The sequence below is a fragment of the Culex pipiens genome, chromosome 3 (assembly GCF_016801865.2).
Source record: "Culex pipiens pallens isolate TS chromosome 3, TS_CPP_V2, whole genome shotgun sequence".
NCBI classification, from domain to species: Eukaryota; Metazoa; Arthropoda; class Insecta; order Diptera; family Culicidae; genus Culex; species Culex pipiens.
In genome coordinates, this window is record NC_068939.1 from 50,354,101 (window position 1) to 50,367,122 (window position 13,022).

General features: G+C 46.2%; 1 protein-coding gene across 1 annotated transcript; it reads right to left on the reverse strand.

The window, feature by feature from the left end:
• Positions 1–8,447: 8,447 nt before the first annotated feature.
• Positions 8,448–10,144, reverse strand: LOC120413252 (ubiquitin thioesterase OTU1). Its single transcript, XM_039573980.2, has 3 exons — positions 9,486–10,144; positions 9,077–9,408; positions 8,448–9,012 (listed from the first exon to the last, which is right to left on the reverse strand). The coding sequence occupies exons 1-3, from the start codon at positions 9,913–9,915 to the stop codon at positions 8,800–8,802; spliced, it is 975 nt and encodes a 324-aa protein (XP_039429914.1). The 5' UTR covers positions 9,916–10,144; the 3' UTR covers positions 8,448–8,799.
• Positions 10,145–13,022: the final 2,878 nt, after the last annotated feature.

A 13,022-nucleotide genomic window follows, 5' to 3' on the forward strand; every position in this document is an offset into this window, starting at 1 on the left:
TGTTAGGGTGACCTCCACCATGCTAGGGTGGTCCCAAAAATGGTCATTTTCGACAATGTTCCACAATTTTCAAAAAATCTTTATTCTGAGCCGTTTAAACCGATTTTAGCCCTCTTGGGCGAAATGAAAGGCTTTTATGAAAAAATAGTTTAATGTCCAAAAAATCCAGCCTTAGATTTGAAAAAGTCGTATTAATACTTAAATTGTGTTTTGATCTTGACTTGAGCAAAGAGCCTATGTCTGAACATATTATAATCGGATTTCTCGGGGAAATTTCACATAACATATTAGAGATATAATTTTTTGAAAATAAAAATCGGTTTTTCTGACGCGCCAAGCATTTAAACCGAAAAATGGTGAAAACGAGAAAAAAAATAACATTTTAAACAAAAACTTATTTTTAATTATTTCCCTTCTTTGCAATATCAGTGCCCTACGAAAGTTCCGAATTTCCTAAACTTTTGATACCATTTTCCAACTTTTGAGGAAAAATGGCCATAAATACATAAATTGAGAACGTGGTTGCCTCTCACTCCAGTTGGCCTGGGTTCTGTTCCAGAAGGTCTCGGTGGCATTTTTCGAGATTTGTCTGGTCAAGCCTCCGGTCGGATGGGGAAGTAAATGTTGGTCCTGGCCTAAACGTAGAGGTTTTCTAGATCGTTAGCTCAATCCAATCCATCTCCCACACATTTTCACAATCCAAAGGCCGTCAGTTCGAATCCCAGGGTGGATGGCAGCTTAGGTGTAAAAAGAGGTTTGGGTTGTCTCACCGTTTCAAGCCTTCGGACAACTAGTTTCGAGTAGAAATTGAACAATGGATTTTTTTTTTTTGGGAGATTAGCCAGAGACCGAACTACTTCAGTTGAGTGTTTGCAATAGAATGAATTTTATTTTAGACTGTCGTCCCATTACACCTCCGACTCCCCTATTCGTAGTCTACTGTGATCTGATCTTCGTCGTCTTCCATTACTCCTCCTCGACGTGATCCGGTAGTAGACCGATTTCTTCACGCAGCATCTTGATCCGCAGGTTCTGCAACGGCTTCGTAAGAATGTCTGCCAACATCTTCTCAGTCGGGCAGTACTGCAGATCGATCATCTTCTTCTCTTTCAGGTCGCGAACGTAGAAGTATCGGGTTTCGATGTGCTTCGTCCGCTTCTCGATCTTGTTGCCGTCCACGAGCTTGATGCAGCTTTGATTGTCCTCGTAGACCGGCACAGCTCGGTTGATCTTGATCCCGAACTCGCCCAGCAGCATCTGTATCCAGATCAGCTCCTTGCATCCTTCAGTCAGCGCCACCAGTTCAGCTTCCGTTGATGACAGCGCTACACAGCTCTGCTTCCGGGAGCCCCAGCTGACGAGTCCGCCGCCAAAACGCACCAGATAACCAGAGTTGGATTTTCTGTCTCGGTGGTCGCCTGCCCAGTCCGCATCCACGTACATCTCCAGTCCTGCACCGGTAGATCCCAAGTGCAGTTTGTGATCGCTCGTCCCCTTCAGGTAGCGTAGCACTCGCTTTGCCTCTTGCCAATCCAGCTGCGTCGGACGACTCGACTTCTGAGCAAGAATCGATGTGCTAACGGCAATGTCTGGTCGGGTGTGAACAGCTACGTACAGCAGACCTCCGATCAAGCTCAAATAATCGGTGTTGTTGGGTAGCTGATCGTTCTCCTCCTTCTGCTGTAGGTAGGCTGGATCCAAGGGAATCTTCGATTTCTTGGCATCCTCCAGACCGAATCGACTTGCCATCTTGTCGATGTACTTCTGCTGGTTCAACTTGAATCCATCGGCCGCTCGCTCAACTTCCATTCCCAGGAAATGCTTCAGATCTCCGAGGTTCGTAACGGTGAAGTGCTGTTGCAGGCCGTTGAATATAGCTTCAAACTCCTCCTCAGTCTCGGCAGCGATCACCATGTCGTCCACGTAGATGATGATATACGCTGTCGACCTTCCGGTCTTCCGAACGTAGAGGCACGGATCAGCCTTCGCCTGGCTGAAGCCCAGTTGCTTGAAAACTGCGTCGATCTTGTGGTTCCACACTCGAGCGGATTGTTTGAGCCCGTACAGACTCTTCTTCAATCGACACACAGTATTGACGTCTCCGGTTGTGTATCCTGCAGGCTGCTTCATGTAGATGGTCTCCTCCAACTTGCCATGAAGGTACGCTGTCTTGACGTCCACGTGCTTTGCCACCATCTTCCGACGGCTAGCGATTGTCAGCAGGATCCGGAACGTTTCTTGTCTGGCCACAGGTGCGAAAACTTCGTCGAAGTCCACGCCAAACTTCTGGGTGAAGCCCTGCGCCACGAGCCTGGCCTTGTGCCGCACGATGTTGCCCTTCTCGTCCTCCTTGGTCTTGAACAGCCATTTACATCCGATCGCCTTGCGATCCGGAGGCAGCTGGACCAGCTCCCACGTGCCGTTCTCCATGAGTGATCGGTACTCATCGTCCATCGCGTCCTTCCACAGCTTCGCATCGCCACGTTTCATCGCCTCTGCCGGTGTAACGGGATCTCGACCCTTCGGGGGCTGACGTCTGGCTGCAAGTCCAACTAGTGTATCGTCCGAGTTCTCGTCTCCACTTGTTTCCGAGTCCGAAACGATCTCGTCATATCCAGAGTTGGCTGTGAATGATGGAAGGGACAGGCCTTTGCTCGACAGAATAAAATCTTTGAACTTGCCTGGAAGACTGCGCTCCCGACCGCTGCGCAACAACGCCGGTGACCCAGGCGGATGTAATGGTCGCGAGGGGAGCGCAATAGGTGTCACGTCACAGCTGGGACCTGCCAGGGGCTCGGCGTCCTCTACTTCAACTTCAACTTCAGCGTTGTCGTTTTCGAGTTCAGCTATGACTTCAGGCTCTTGTGGGACATCATCAACGACTGGTTCAGCTTCTTCCAGCTGCACCGGAGGCTCGTCTTCTTCCTGCACACACGGGATGGGTTCTTCAAAATCCAGACGAATCACCATCGGTTGCTTTGCAGAGACAGGAGCGCTTGCCGAGACTCCTCCTTCACGGAGAAAAGTTACGTCTCGTCGCTTGATCAACTTCTTCGCTATCGGATCCCACAGGCGGTAGGCCTTGATATCCTCCTCGAAACCTGTCAGAATACACTCGTGGGCTTTGGCGTCCCACTTCTTCCGCTTCTGTTTCGGGATGTGCACCATGACTGGAGTTCCGAACACACGGATGTGTGCCAAATTTTGTTTACGTCCAGTCCATACCTCTTCCGGTGTCTTGTCGTGGCCTTTGGTTGGAGATCGATTCGCCAGATACACCGCTGTGCCCGTTGCCTCCGCCCAGAAGGTCTTTGGTAGGTTGGCGTCAAACAGCATGCACCGTGCACGCTCGACAATGGTCCGGTTCCCGCGTTCAGCAAGCCCGTTCTGCTCCGGCGTGTAGTCCACCGTCGTTTGATGGCGTATTCCCAAGCGGCTGAGCAAGACCTGCAACTTCTTGTTGGTGAACTCCTTACCGTTGTCCGTGCGAAGAATCTTCAACTTCCGACCAGTCTGCCTCTCCGCCTTGCAGCGGAAATCCTCGAACGCGTCGTAGACTTCGTCCGCCGACTTTTGCTTCAGAAAGTACACAGCGATCCGCCGCGACTTGTCGTCGATGAAGCTCAGGTAGTACCGCCTACCCCCGAGGGATTGAACCTCCATTGGTCCACAGATGTCGGAGTGAACCAACTCCAGTAGGTCGCTTGCGCGCGAACCGGCCTTGCTAAACGGGAGGCGTGTTTGCTTACCCATAGCGCAAACCTTGCACTTCTCGACAGCAGACTCGTTGTAGTGAACTCCGGAGACTAGACCATTCTTCAAACGTCTCACGCCGTCGAAGTTGAGATGGCCCATCCGCTTGTGCCACAGTTCCAACGATTCCGCAGCAGTCACCGCGAGCGCTTGAGGCTTCGGTACGGCCTGGTTCAGCCTGAAGATGTCCTTGACCATACTTCCGGTGGCAACGATGGCCCCGGCTGCGTTGATCACCTTCACTCCACCCTTATCAAACGTAACCGTGTTCCCTCTCTTCACGATTTGGCTTACCGAGAGTAGGTTCGTCGATAGGTCCGGAATTACCTGCACGTCGTTGACTTCAATCGGCTTCTCGTCGGGTGAAACCGTGGTCCACAGCTTCATGCTTCCCTTCGCGACGACCTTCATGGCACCTCTGTTCGCAGCAACGACTGTACCACTGTAGTTCTCCAGGTTGTCCAACGTTTCCTTCGACTTCGCAAAGTGGTTGGAAGCCCCTGAATCGAAGTACCAGTGGTCGTCCTCGTTGACGGTTGACAGTACGGTACACCAAGCGTCTCCGTCCCTCCGATTTGAGTCCTTCGAGCGGCAATCCTTCGCAATGTGTCCGAACTTCTGGCAGCGCCTGCACTTCGGACCCTTGCTGTCGCCGGTTGGTCGTGGTGGCCGTTTCTGCTCGGGTCTGCGTTCCTGCTTCCTGCTTGAGTAGGCCGCGCCCGCCGATGTCACCGGGAGTTCCTGCAGCAACTTCGTTTTTATCGAATCTCCAGAAATCACCGTTCCAGAATTCTCCAAAGCCATAATCATCGGGCGGTACGATTCCGGCAGACCCGCCAACAGCAGTCCACCGACCAATTCCTCCGGAATAACCATTCCGATACCACGCAGCTGGTGCGCGGTTGACATCACCGTGTTCACGAATTCCTCCATGGACGAACAGTCCTCCAAGTGCGTCGAACCGAACTTCCTGATCAGGCCGGTCCGTCGGGTCAGCCCCGCGTCCTCGAACGCGGCTTCGAGCGCTTCCCACGCTTCCTTGGCGGTCTTCGTGTCCTTCACGTGACAAAAATTGTGACGTTCCAGGTGCAGGATGATCTGTGCCTCTACGTTCGGAAGACCGGAAGGTCGACAGCGTATATCATCATCTACGTGGACGACATGGTGATCGCTGCCGAGACTGAGGAGGAGTTTGAAGCTATATTCAACGGCCTGCAACAGCACTTCACCGTTACGAACCTCGGAGATCTGAAGCATTTCCTGGGAATGGAAGTTGAGCGAGCGGCCGATGGATTCAAGTTGAACCAGCAGAAGTACATCGACAAGATGGCAAGTCGATTCGGTCTGGAGGATGCCAAGAACCTTTTGGGAGATTAGCCAGAGACCGAACTACTTCAGTTGAGTGTTTGCAATAGAATGAATTTTATTTTAGACTGTCGTCCCATTACACCTCCGACTCCCCTATTCGTAGTCTACTGTGATCTGATCTTCGTCGTCTTCCATTATTTTTAATTGCATCGTATCATACCATGTACCGTAAACTGGAGTGACTTTGATAGCCCGGGGTGACATTGATAGAAATTTGATTTGGCTACTGTTACGGCAAATAGACAGGTGGCCGTGACCAGATGGTCATCGTAATAAAACTAGCCGTAAACGATTAAACAATATATTTATTGTAAAAGAACTGTCCGGCTTGGCGGCACAACAGAGAATGGACGAGGATCACAAACAACATGTTAAAAGAAGACGGTATTGCTTGTTGGCATCTATCAGCTGTCACCACAGATGTCAGTGACGAGCCCAGCGATAAAGATCTGGGGCGGACTGCAGGGTTCCCAGATCCCAGGTCCAGTTGTCCCAACATCTCCCTCCTAGTAGCGAAGTTACGGTTGAACCGCAGGGTGGTCTTCGGTCACGCAAAGAGCACCAGGGTTGCTTGGATGCTACTGCAGACTCAGTGCTGGAAGATGCGGTTGAGATCGTGGACGAATACGACATTCCGGGCTGGACGATCTTGAGCAGGAGGTGGCCATGGAGGAGGACGGTCAGCGAACGCTACGACTCCACCTGAGTACAGCCACCGTCCTTGGTGGATGATGAACAGCTGATGAGCTTTGATGTTCACACTTTCAGCTTGTGGGAACGAGCACCGGTGTTGATGTAAGATGAGGTTGAAGCTGGCACGACGACTCTCGATCTTCTTGATGACACCGATGAGTAGGTGAGCGACCACGGCTGGTGGCGCGCACACTCGTTGTTCGACCGGGATGACGGCAGGCGTCTGCTTGCACCGGTCGAGCTGGTCGACGGCATCGATGGCACACGACGCCGGACGCTGGTTGTTGACGTTAGTAGAGGTGCTTTTCTGCTTTTTGGCAGACATTGAAGAACCGTTGGTATGGCAGCGACCGTTATCGTCCACGCCGTCAGATCCGGAGCGCAGTACAGGTCCCTCGGCGGAATGGATGATCTTACGGTGCATCGCGCTGCTGTGGATGACGTCACGGAAGGACTCACTGGCGAGCCGCTGCGTTGGACCGGGCGCTGCTGTGGCACACACTGCTGCTGGTGGCGCCGGGCTTCCAAACTGCTTTCCGATGACGATGGACGTGCCCATTTCGACGGTAGACTCGAGCCAGACTTGCGCTTCCAAGGGCTCGACTTTGCGCGTACGTCGCTTTGGTATGGCACTGTTATTCCGCTTCCTCCCCTTGTACACACTTCGAGATGTCCTGCCGCCTTCTTGACGCACGCCTTGGCCGCACCCGGTGCGGTTGCGCACGTTTAAGGGAGGAACTCGTTGAACGTTGCGGGATTCGGTTGATCTGGAGGGCCTTTGCACCAGCCGCACGGTTGACATAACCTCAAACTCGGCGGTGTAGACTGATGCTGAAGATGGTGCCGCCGCCATTGCATTACTGGGCAGCGCTGTGGTCGCGGGAAGACCATTTTGGCACTGCTCGGAACCTCGATTGATTACCTTCAGGCAGCGGGCCAGGACTTCATCGGTGGAGGGCACAAGATGACCGGCGAATGCGTAGCCGACGGGGTGATGAAAATGGACTCCCGGATACTGGCTACTGCACGGTGTCTGCTGTCCGGAAGGTCCCAAGCCTACGGATGCGAATCCGTACTTCGGCTGCTTCTGCGTGAGGACCGACGGGGCACCGTTTGACGCTGTCAACGGCAGCTGCTGCAGGTTGACCGGGCGGACGGGACGTAGTGGCGGCGGCTCGATACTTCCAGGACCGACGGAAAAGGTACCGTCCATTGGTCGCTGCTCTGCGAGCGCCTCGTGGCCACCACGCGGACCGAACTGCAATGGCCGCTTCGCCATCGCGATTCCTTGAGCCGGGTCCAGGGTGCAGCTCCTCCGTGCGTGGGTTATGTTTTCCGGTGATGTAATCACTCCGCGAAAACTCACGCGTCGTCGCCACTGTTACGGCAGTTAGACAGGTGGCCGTGACCAGATGGTCATCGTAATAAAACTCGCCGTAAACGATTAAACAATAATTTATTATAAAAGAACTGTCCGGCTTGGCGGCACAACAGAGAATGGACGAGGATCACAAACAACATGTTAAAAGAAGACGGTATTGCTTGTTGGCATCTATCAGCTGTCACCACAGATGTCAGTGACGAGCCCAGCGATAAAGATCTGGGGCGGACTGCAGGGTTCCCAGATCCCAGGTCCAGTTGTCCCAACAGCTACTTATTTTGATACATCCAATGAAACAGTGACAATTCAAATTGGCTTTGTTTTATTATGAAAATAAAAAAAAATAAAAATCTGAAAAAGGCAGGTATGTAAATTAAAAAAAAAATCTTTTTCAGGCATACAGAAATACTTAAAATGATAGAAAATTTTAGCTCCAGTAGGAAATTGAAAAAATATTGCTTTATTTAACAGTGCAAAACCTTTTTTTCTGTTCCACTTGCAATTTTAACTAGGAAATTTTTTTTTTAACTAGGTGCTTATTATAAAATCAAGATTTTTTTAAATCTTTCAGTTTTTCTTATTTGATTGAGAATCAAAATTAGGTAAATTCAGGTTGACAAAAAAAAACGATAAGAAAATCCTTACCACCAAAATCAGAAATCTTGATTTGCCAGAATGAGTTTGATGGAAACGGAAGAACATGGGGCAATCTGGAGTGGGTGGGTGTGGGTGAATAATATCGCCTTATCAAACACGCGAAACATTAACGATGGTGAAAGAGTGGTGGAAGGTAATTTTGTTTCGCACCTTTTGCTGAGCGATTCAGCCGGTGTGGAGCGTGAAAATGAGTGACACGAAAATTGTAGCTTAAAGCACTGCGGAACGATTTTTTGATAAATCAGGTCGAAACCAACTTAAAGCTCAAATTAATTTAAATGAACAGCTGAAGTATCAGCTTTAACATCCCTTTTCATCCGCAATAACTTACCCCTCAGCCCAACGGACCGTCACGCTAGCCCCCAACTTTACGACATCCTTTGGTTAATTAAGCAATCGAAGTGTGTTTACGTACATCACGCCGACCACCCTGCCGCAAATCTGGACCAATTTCACGCAGCAAAACCACACGGCTTTTCGCACAGGTCTAATTAGTGCGTGAGTGTGATGTTTGCTCTCTTCGGCAACCGGATTCGCAAATGGCGAATGTGTCTGTGTGTGTGTGTGATATTGAAGTTTACAAAACCACAAATTGTGCACGGCTCAGTTTAAAGATTTATTTAATTAGGGAAAGAACTACAGTTTAACAGTACGGTAGCTTTTCTTCTCTCTTCTGATTAGGTAGAATTTAATCTCTCATGCAAGAATTGATCGCAAATAGAAACGCTAACATAAATTGAAAGCCTAACGCAAGAAAGCCACCACAATTTAGCAAACCACTCGAAAATTTGACTGCCTTTTCGCGCTTTAAATCCTAGAATGCTCGCCCACACTCGGCCCCAACACACTCTCTCCTCTCATCTCTCCTATTTTCAAAAAACAAAAAAAAACTACATAATAAAACTCCCTCGACAGCTGATTTTAAGACACAAATTGCTGCTGCTGCATCAAACCTCGCCAAAGTTGACGTGGGTCGTTTCTTTCGCGTGCTGCTGCGCCTCGACCTGCCCCTTGAGGAAGATGCCGCAGTTGTTGCACTTGAGGGTGAACTTGTTCACGTCGGTAAACTGGCGCGACGATTTCGCCTCCTGGGCGAGCTGCTCCGCCTGCACGTACACCGCGTTATCCTCGATCGGGAAGATCGTCTTGGGAGGTTCGCCCTGCGGGATGGATATTGCGTTGACGTTCGATTTCTACCGAGTTCAAGCTTAAAGATTGACTTACCGACGTGGACTCCAGGTACAGCGGATCGTAGTGAATTCCGTCAAACAGCAGGAACGCCCTCATGCCGTAGTTTCTGTCCTCCCCGAACCGGTTGATGATGGCGTTCGTAATGTCCACCACGTCGAATTCGATGCCGTGGTACGCGGACAGGATCGATACCTCAATCGCACCGCCCCACGATTCCGGCTGCAGAATCCACGCACAGTACTCGTCGTTCGGCCTGCCCAGAATGCCCTCGTTGTACTCTTGCTTGTTCCCGTTGACCGTGGCCGCAATAATCTGCCTCATGTACTGACTACTCTCCGGATCTACCTTCCCGGTGAGAACGAATCCTGTTTGAGTAGAGAAACAAAAAAAAATCAATTAAATTTGCATACTTAAATCGATACCCCACCCGCATTTTCCTCACCGATGCTCGTAAACAGGCACGAATTGTCGCTGGGGACGACCTGCTTGAGCAGAATCCCCCCGAAGCCAGCCCCCACTCCCAAGTCACCCCCCTCCTGGGCCGCCAGCTCCTTCGCGAGCTTCTCGTCCTGCTCGAGCCGCTTCGCCGCCTCCAGCTGGTCCCGTTCCGCCTGGCTGAGCTGCTTCTCCTCCACGATCAGTGTGTCCCCGTTGGAGATCCCGATCGACGCGATCGGCGCCTCGTCCCGGCTAAAGTCCAGCTGCTTGAAGGGCGGAAAGCCGAGCACGGCGTGCAGCCCCGCGCCCGGAATCGCCGTCAGCTCGGTGATCTTCTGCTTGAGCGCGCCCACCGTCGTGCCATCCTTGTCCAGGTTCGAGACGATGTGCTGCTGGCCGGTTTTCGTTTTCAGCTTCAGCGTCAGACCAGGCATTTTTGCTGTTGCAACGAAACGACGCACGACTGGGTTGAGGTAATTAAAGTTGTTTGTTGAACACGAAGGGTTTCTTCTCGCGCACGTCACACCGGGCAAGCTGGAAGTTGCTGTGTGGCCACTCGAGCGAGTTTGGGATGGGTTTCCGGAGGTTTCTCCGTTGTTTTATTTGAAATTTTTGACGATAATGCACTCGACGTAAGCCAAATACGGAGAATGACTAAAAATAATCACAAGTTTGACATTTGCGGGCGACCTCGCGCGTGCGATGTTTTTAGTGCTTTTTTATGACGCGGGATTGGACCGGCGGGTCGAATCGAATAGATGAGTTAAAAACTTTTTCAATTTGTAATTGGGTACTAAAGCCCTATGTCAATTTTTATGTATCACGGTAAAAAACAAGATTAAAAACCATTTCTGACCACTTTTTTTCATTTTAATGCAAAAAACAAAATAATGACAGGACAACATTTTTTCGATGGATCAACTATGGTCCCCTTGGAACGAGCTGTCAAGTAGGAACTTTTCTGTCAAGAAGAACCGCGAGGTTAATTTTTCAAATTTGATTTAAAAATCCATTCTAAACTCTTTGTGGTCGTACAAAGGGTCATTGTACTCCGAAAAATAAGCTTTATTGCTGTAAACCAGGCCTGCCCAAACTTTTCGGCTCAATTTTCACATTTTTGATCGTCAAAATTACAATTGTTCATTTTTTCATGGTTTCTTTGATGGAATCGGTTCTCAGATGTCCAGTGAACATAACTTTGATAAAAGTTTGGAAAAATATTTTTGCAGGTCGTTTTTATGTAAGTTTTAAGTGAAAAATTGGTCCGGCCCGCGGGCCGGATTGATTTTTGACGTAAAATGTAGATAAAAACGACTTGTATACATATTTTTTCAAACTTTTGGTAAAGTTATGTTTATTGGTCATCTGAGAACCGATTCCATCAAAGAAACCATGAAAAAATGAACAATTGTAATTTTGACGATCAAAAATGTGAAAATTGAGCCGAAAAGGTTGGGCAGGCCTGCTGTAAACAATAATATCAGCAATCTAGACTTCATTTTAGGACCCAATTAAATTGTAATTTGATATTTTTTTTATTGGTTGCAATAGCCCGAGCATTAAATATCACAAATTGAAAAACGAATCTAGCATTAAATATCACAAATTCTAAAAAATCTAAAAATTCTAAAAATATTAAAAATCCTAATTTTTTTAAAAAAATTTAAAATTCCAAATTTTAAAAAATCTCAAAATTCACAATATTTACAAAAAAAAAACAAAATTCACAGGATTCAAAAAAATCTAAAAATTCATTTTTTACAAAATTCAAAAAAATCACAAAATTCAGAAAAATCATGAAATTCACAAAACTCACATTAGGTCGAGCATTAGGTAGAAAGTGGTGTCAAGCTAAAAATTCTAAAATTTCTTAAAGTTCAAAAAATTCTAAAAATTCTAAAAAATCTAAAAATTTTAAAAATTCTAAAAAATCTAAAAATTACAAAAATTTGTAAAAATTCTAAAAATTCTAAAAGTTCTAAAAATTCTAAAAAAATTAAAAATTCTAAAAATTCTAAAAGTTTTTAAAATTCTAAAAAATTAAAAAATTCTAAAAATTCAAAAAAAAATTAAAAATTCTAAAAATTCTAAAAATTTTAAATATTCTAAAAATTCTAAAAATTTTCAAAATTCTAAAAATTCTGAAAATTCTAAAAATCCTAAAAATTCTAAAATTATTAAAAAATCTATTTTTTTATTTTTTAAAAAATTCTGAAAATTCTTAAAAGTCTAAAAATTCAAAAAATTTAAAAAATACCAAATTTTAAATAAATCTCAAAATTCACAATATTTACAAAAAAATACAAAATTCACAGCATACAAAAAAATCTAAAAAATCACAAAATTATAAAAATTCACAAAGTTTACTGAATTCACAAAATTTACAAAATTAAAAAAAATCACAATATTCAGAAAAATCATAAAATTCACAAAACTCTCATTAGGTCGAGCATTAGGTAAAAAGACGTGGTGTCAATCTGAATAAGGACCCAGATGGTTTTTACAACAATCAGTGCACAGTGGTCCAGATCGCAAAATTAAGTGGACAATGGATTTTCTGTAAAATGATGAAGTTTTGGAGCTTTGGTGCTTTCAGAAGAGTTGTTGCATATGGAAAGGGGCAACTTTTGGTTTGGTTGGAAATTAGGGTGGTTCACTATTAGGGTGATTTTGGAAATCTAACTTTTCAGGAGTATTTTTGGGATTTGTTTGTCTTCTAGAAAGTTGTTGGGCTTGCTAATCCAAGCAACTTTGTCAAAGACACCAACATTTTATCTCGTAATCTACGCCTTCTACGACCAAATTTATAGAAAGCATCTGAGCAAACCTTCGAAAATCAGTTTTTTGAACGTGGCAATTCAGGGTTAAGTTTTAGAGAAAAGTGATATTGGGGGCACTTTTAGAGCTCTGAAAAACAAACATTTTTATTATTTGACAAGTCAATTTGGACTTAAGGGTCAAAAGTTACAGCGATTTTAAGGTAAAAAAAGATGCATATTTATAACTTAAATATCTCGAAAAGGCGCAAGCCAAATTTTAAGCGCCAGGTTGCATTTGAAAGAGGAGATCCAGCACTACAAACGCTGAAAAAAACTCAGGGGTGTTTTTCTTTTAACTCGAGATATCTTTATTTGAAAAATCGATTTTTGGTCATATTTTGGGTTTAAATGATAATTTTACATGGAAACCCAAAATATGACCAAAAATCGATTTTTCGACACTTTGGGTCAATTCTGAGGGCAGATTCAGATTCAGTGGGCAAAATTACATGGAAAAACATATATTTGGACAATTTTAGAAATTCGTTAGGGTGGTCCCATAAGGTTTTCCCTTGAAAATTATACTTTTTCAAATGAAGATATCTCGAGTTTAAAGAAAAACACCCCTGAGATTTTTTCAGCGTTTGTAGTGCTGGATCTCCTCTTTCAAATGCAACCTGGCGCTTAAAATTTGGCTTGCGCCTTTTCGAGATATTTAAGTTTTAAATTTGCATCTTTTTTACCTTAAAATCGCTGTAACTTTTGACCCTTAAGTCCAAATT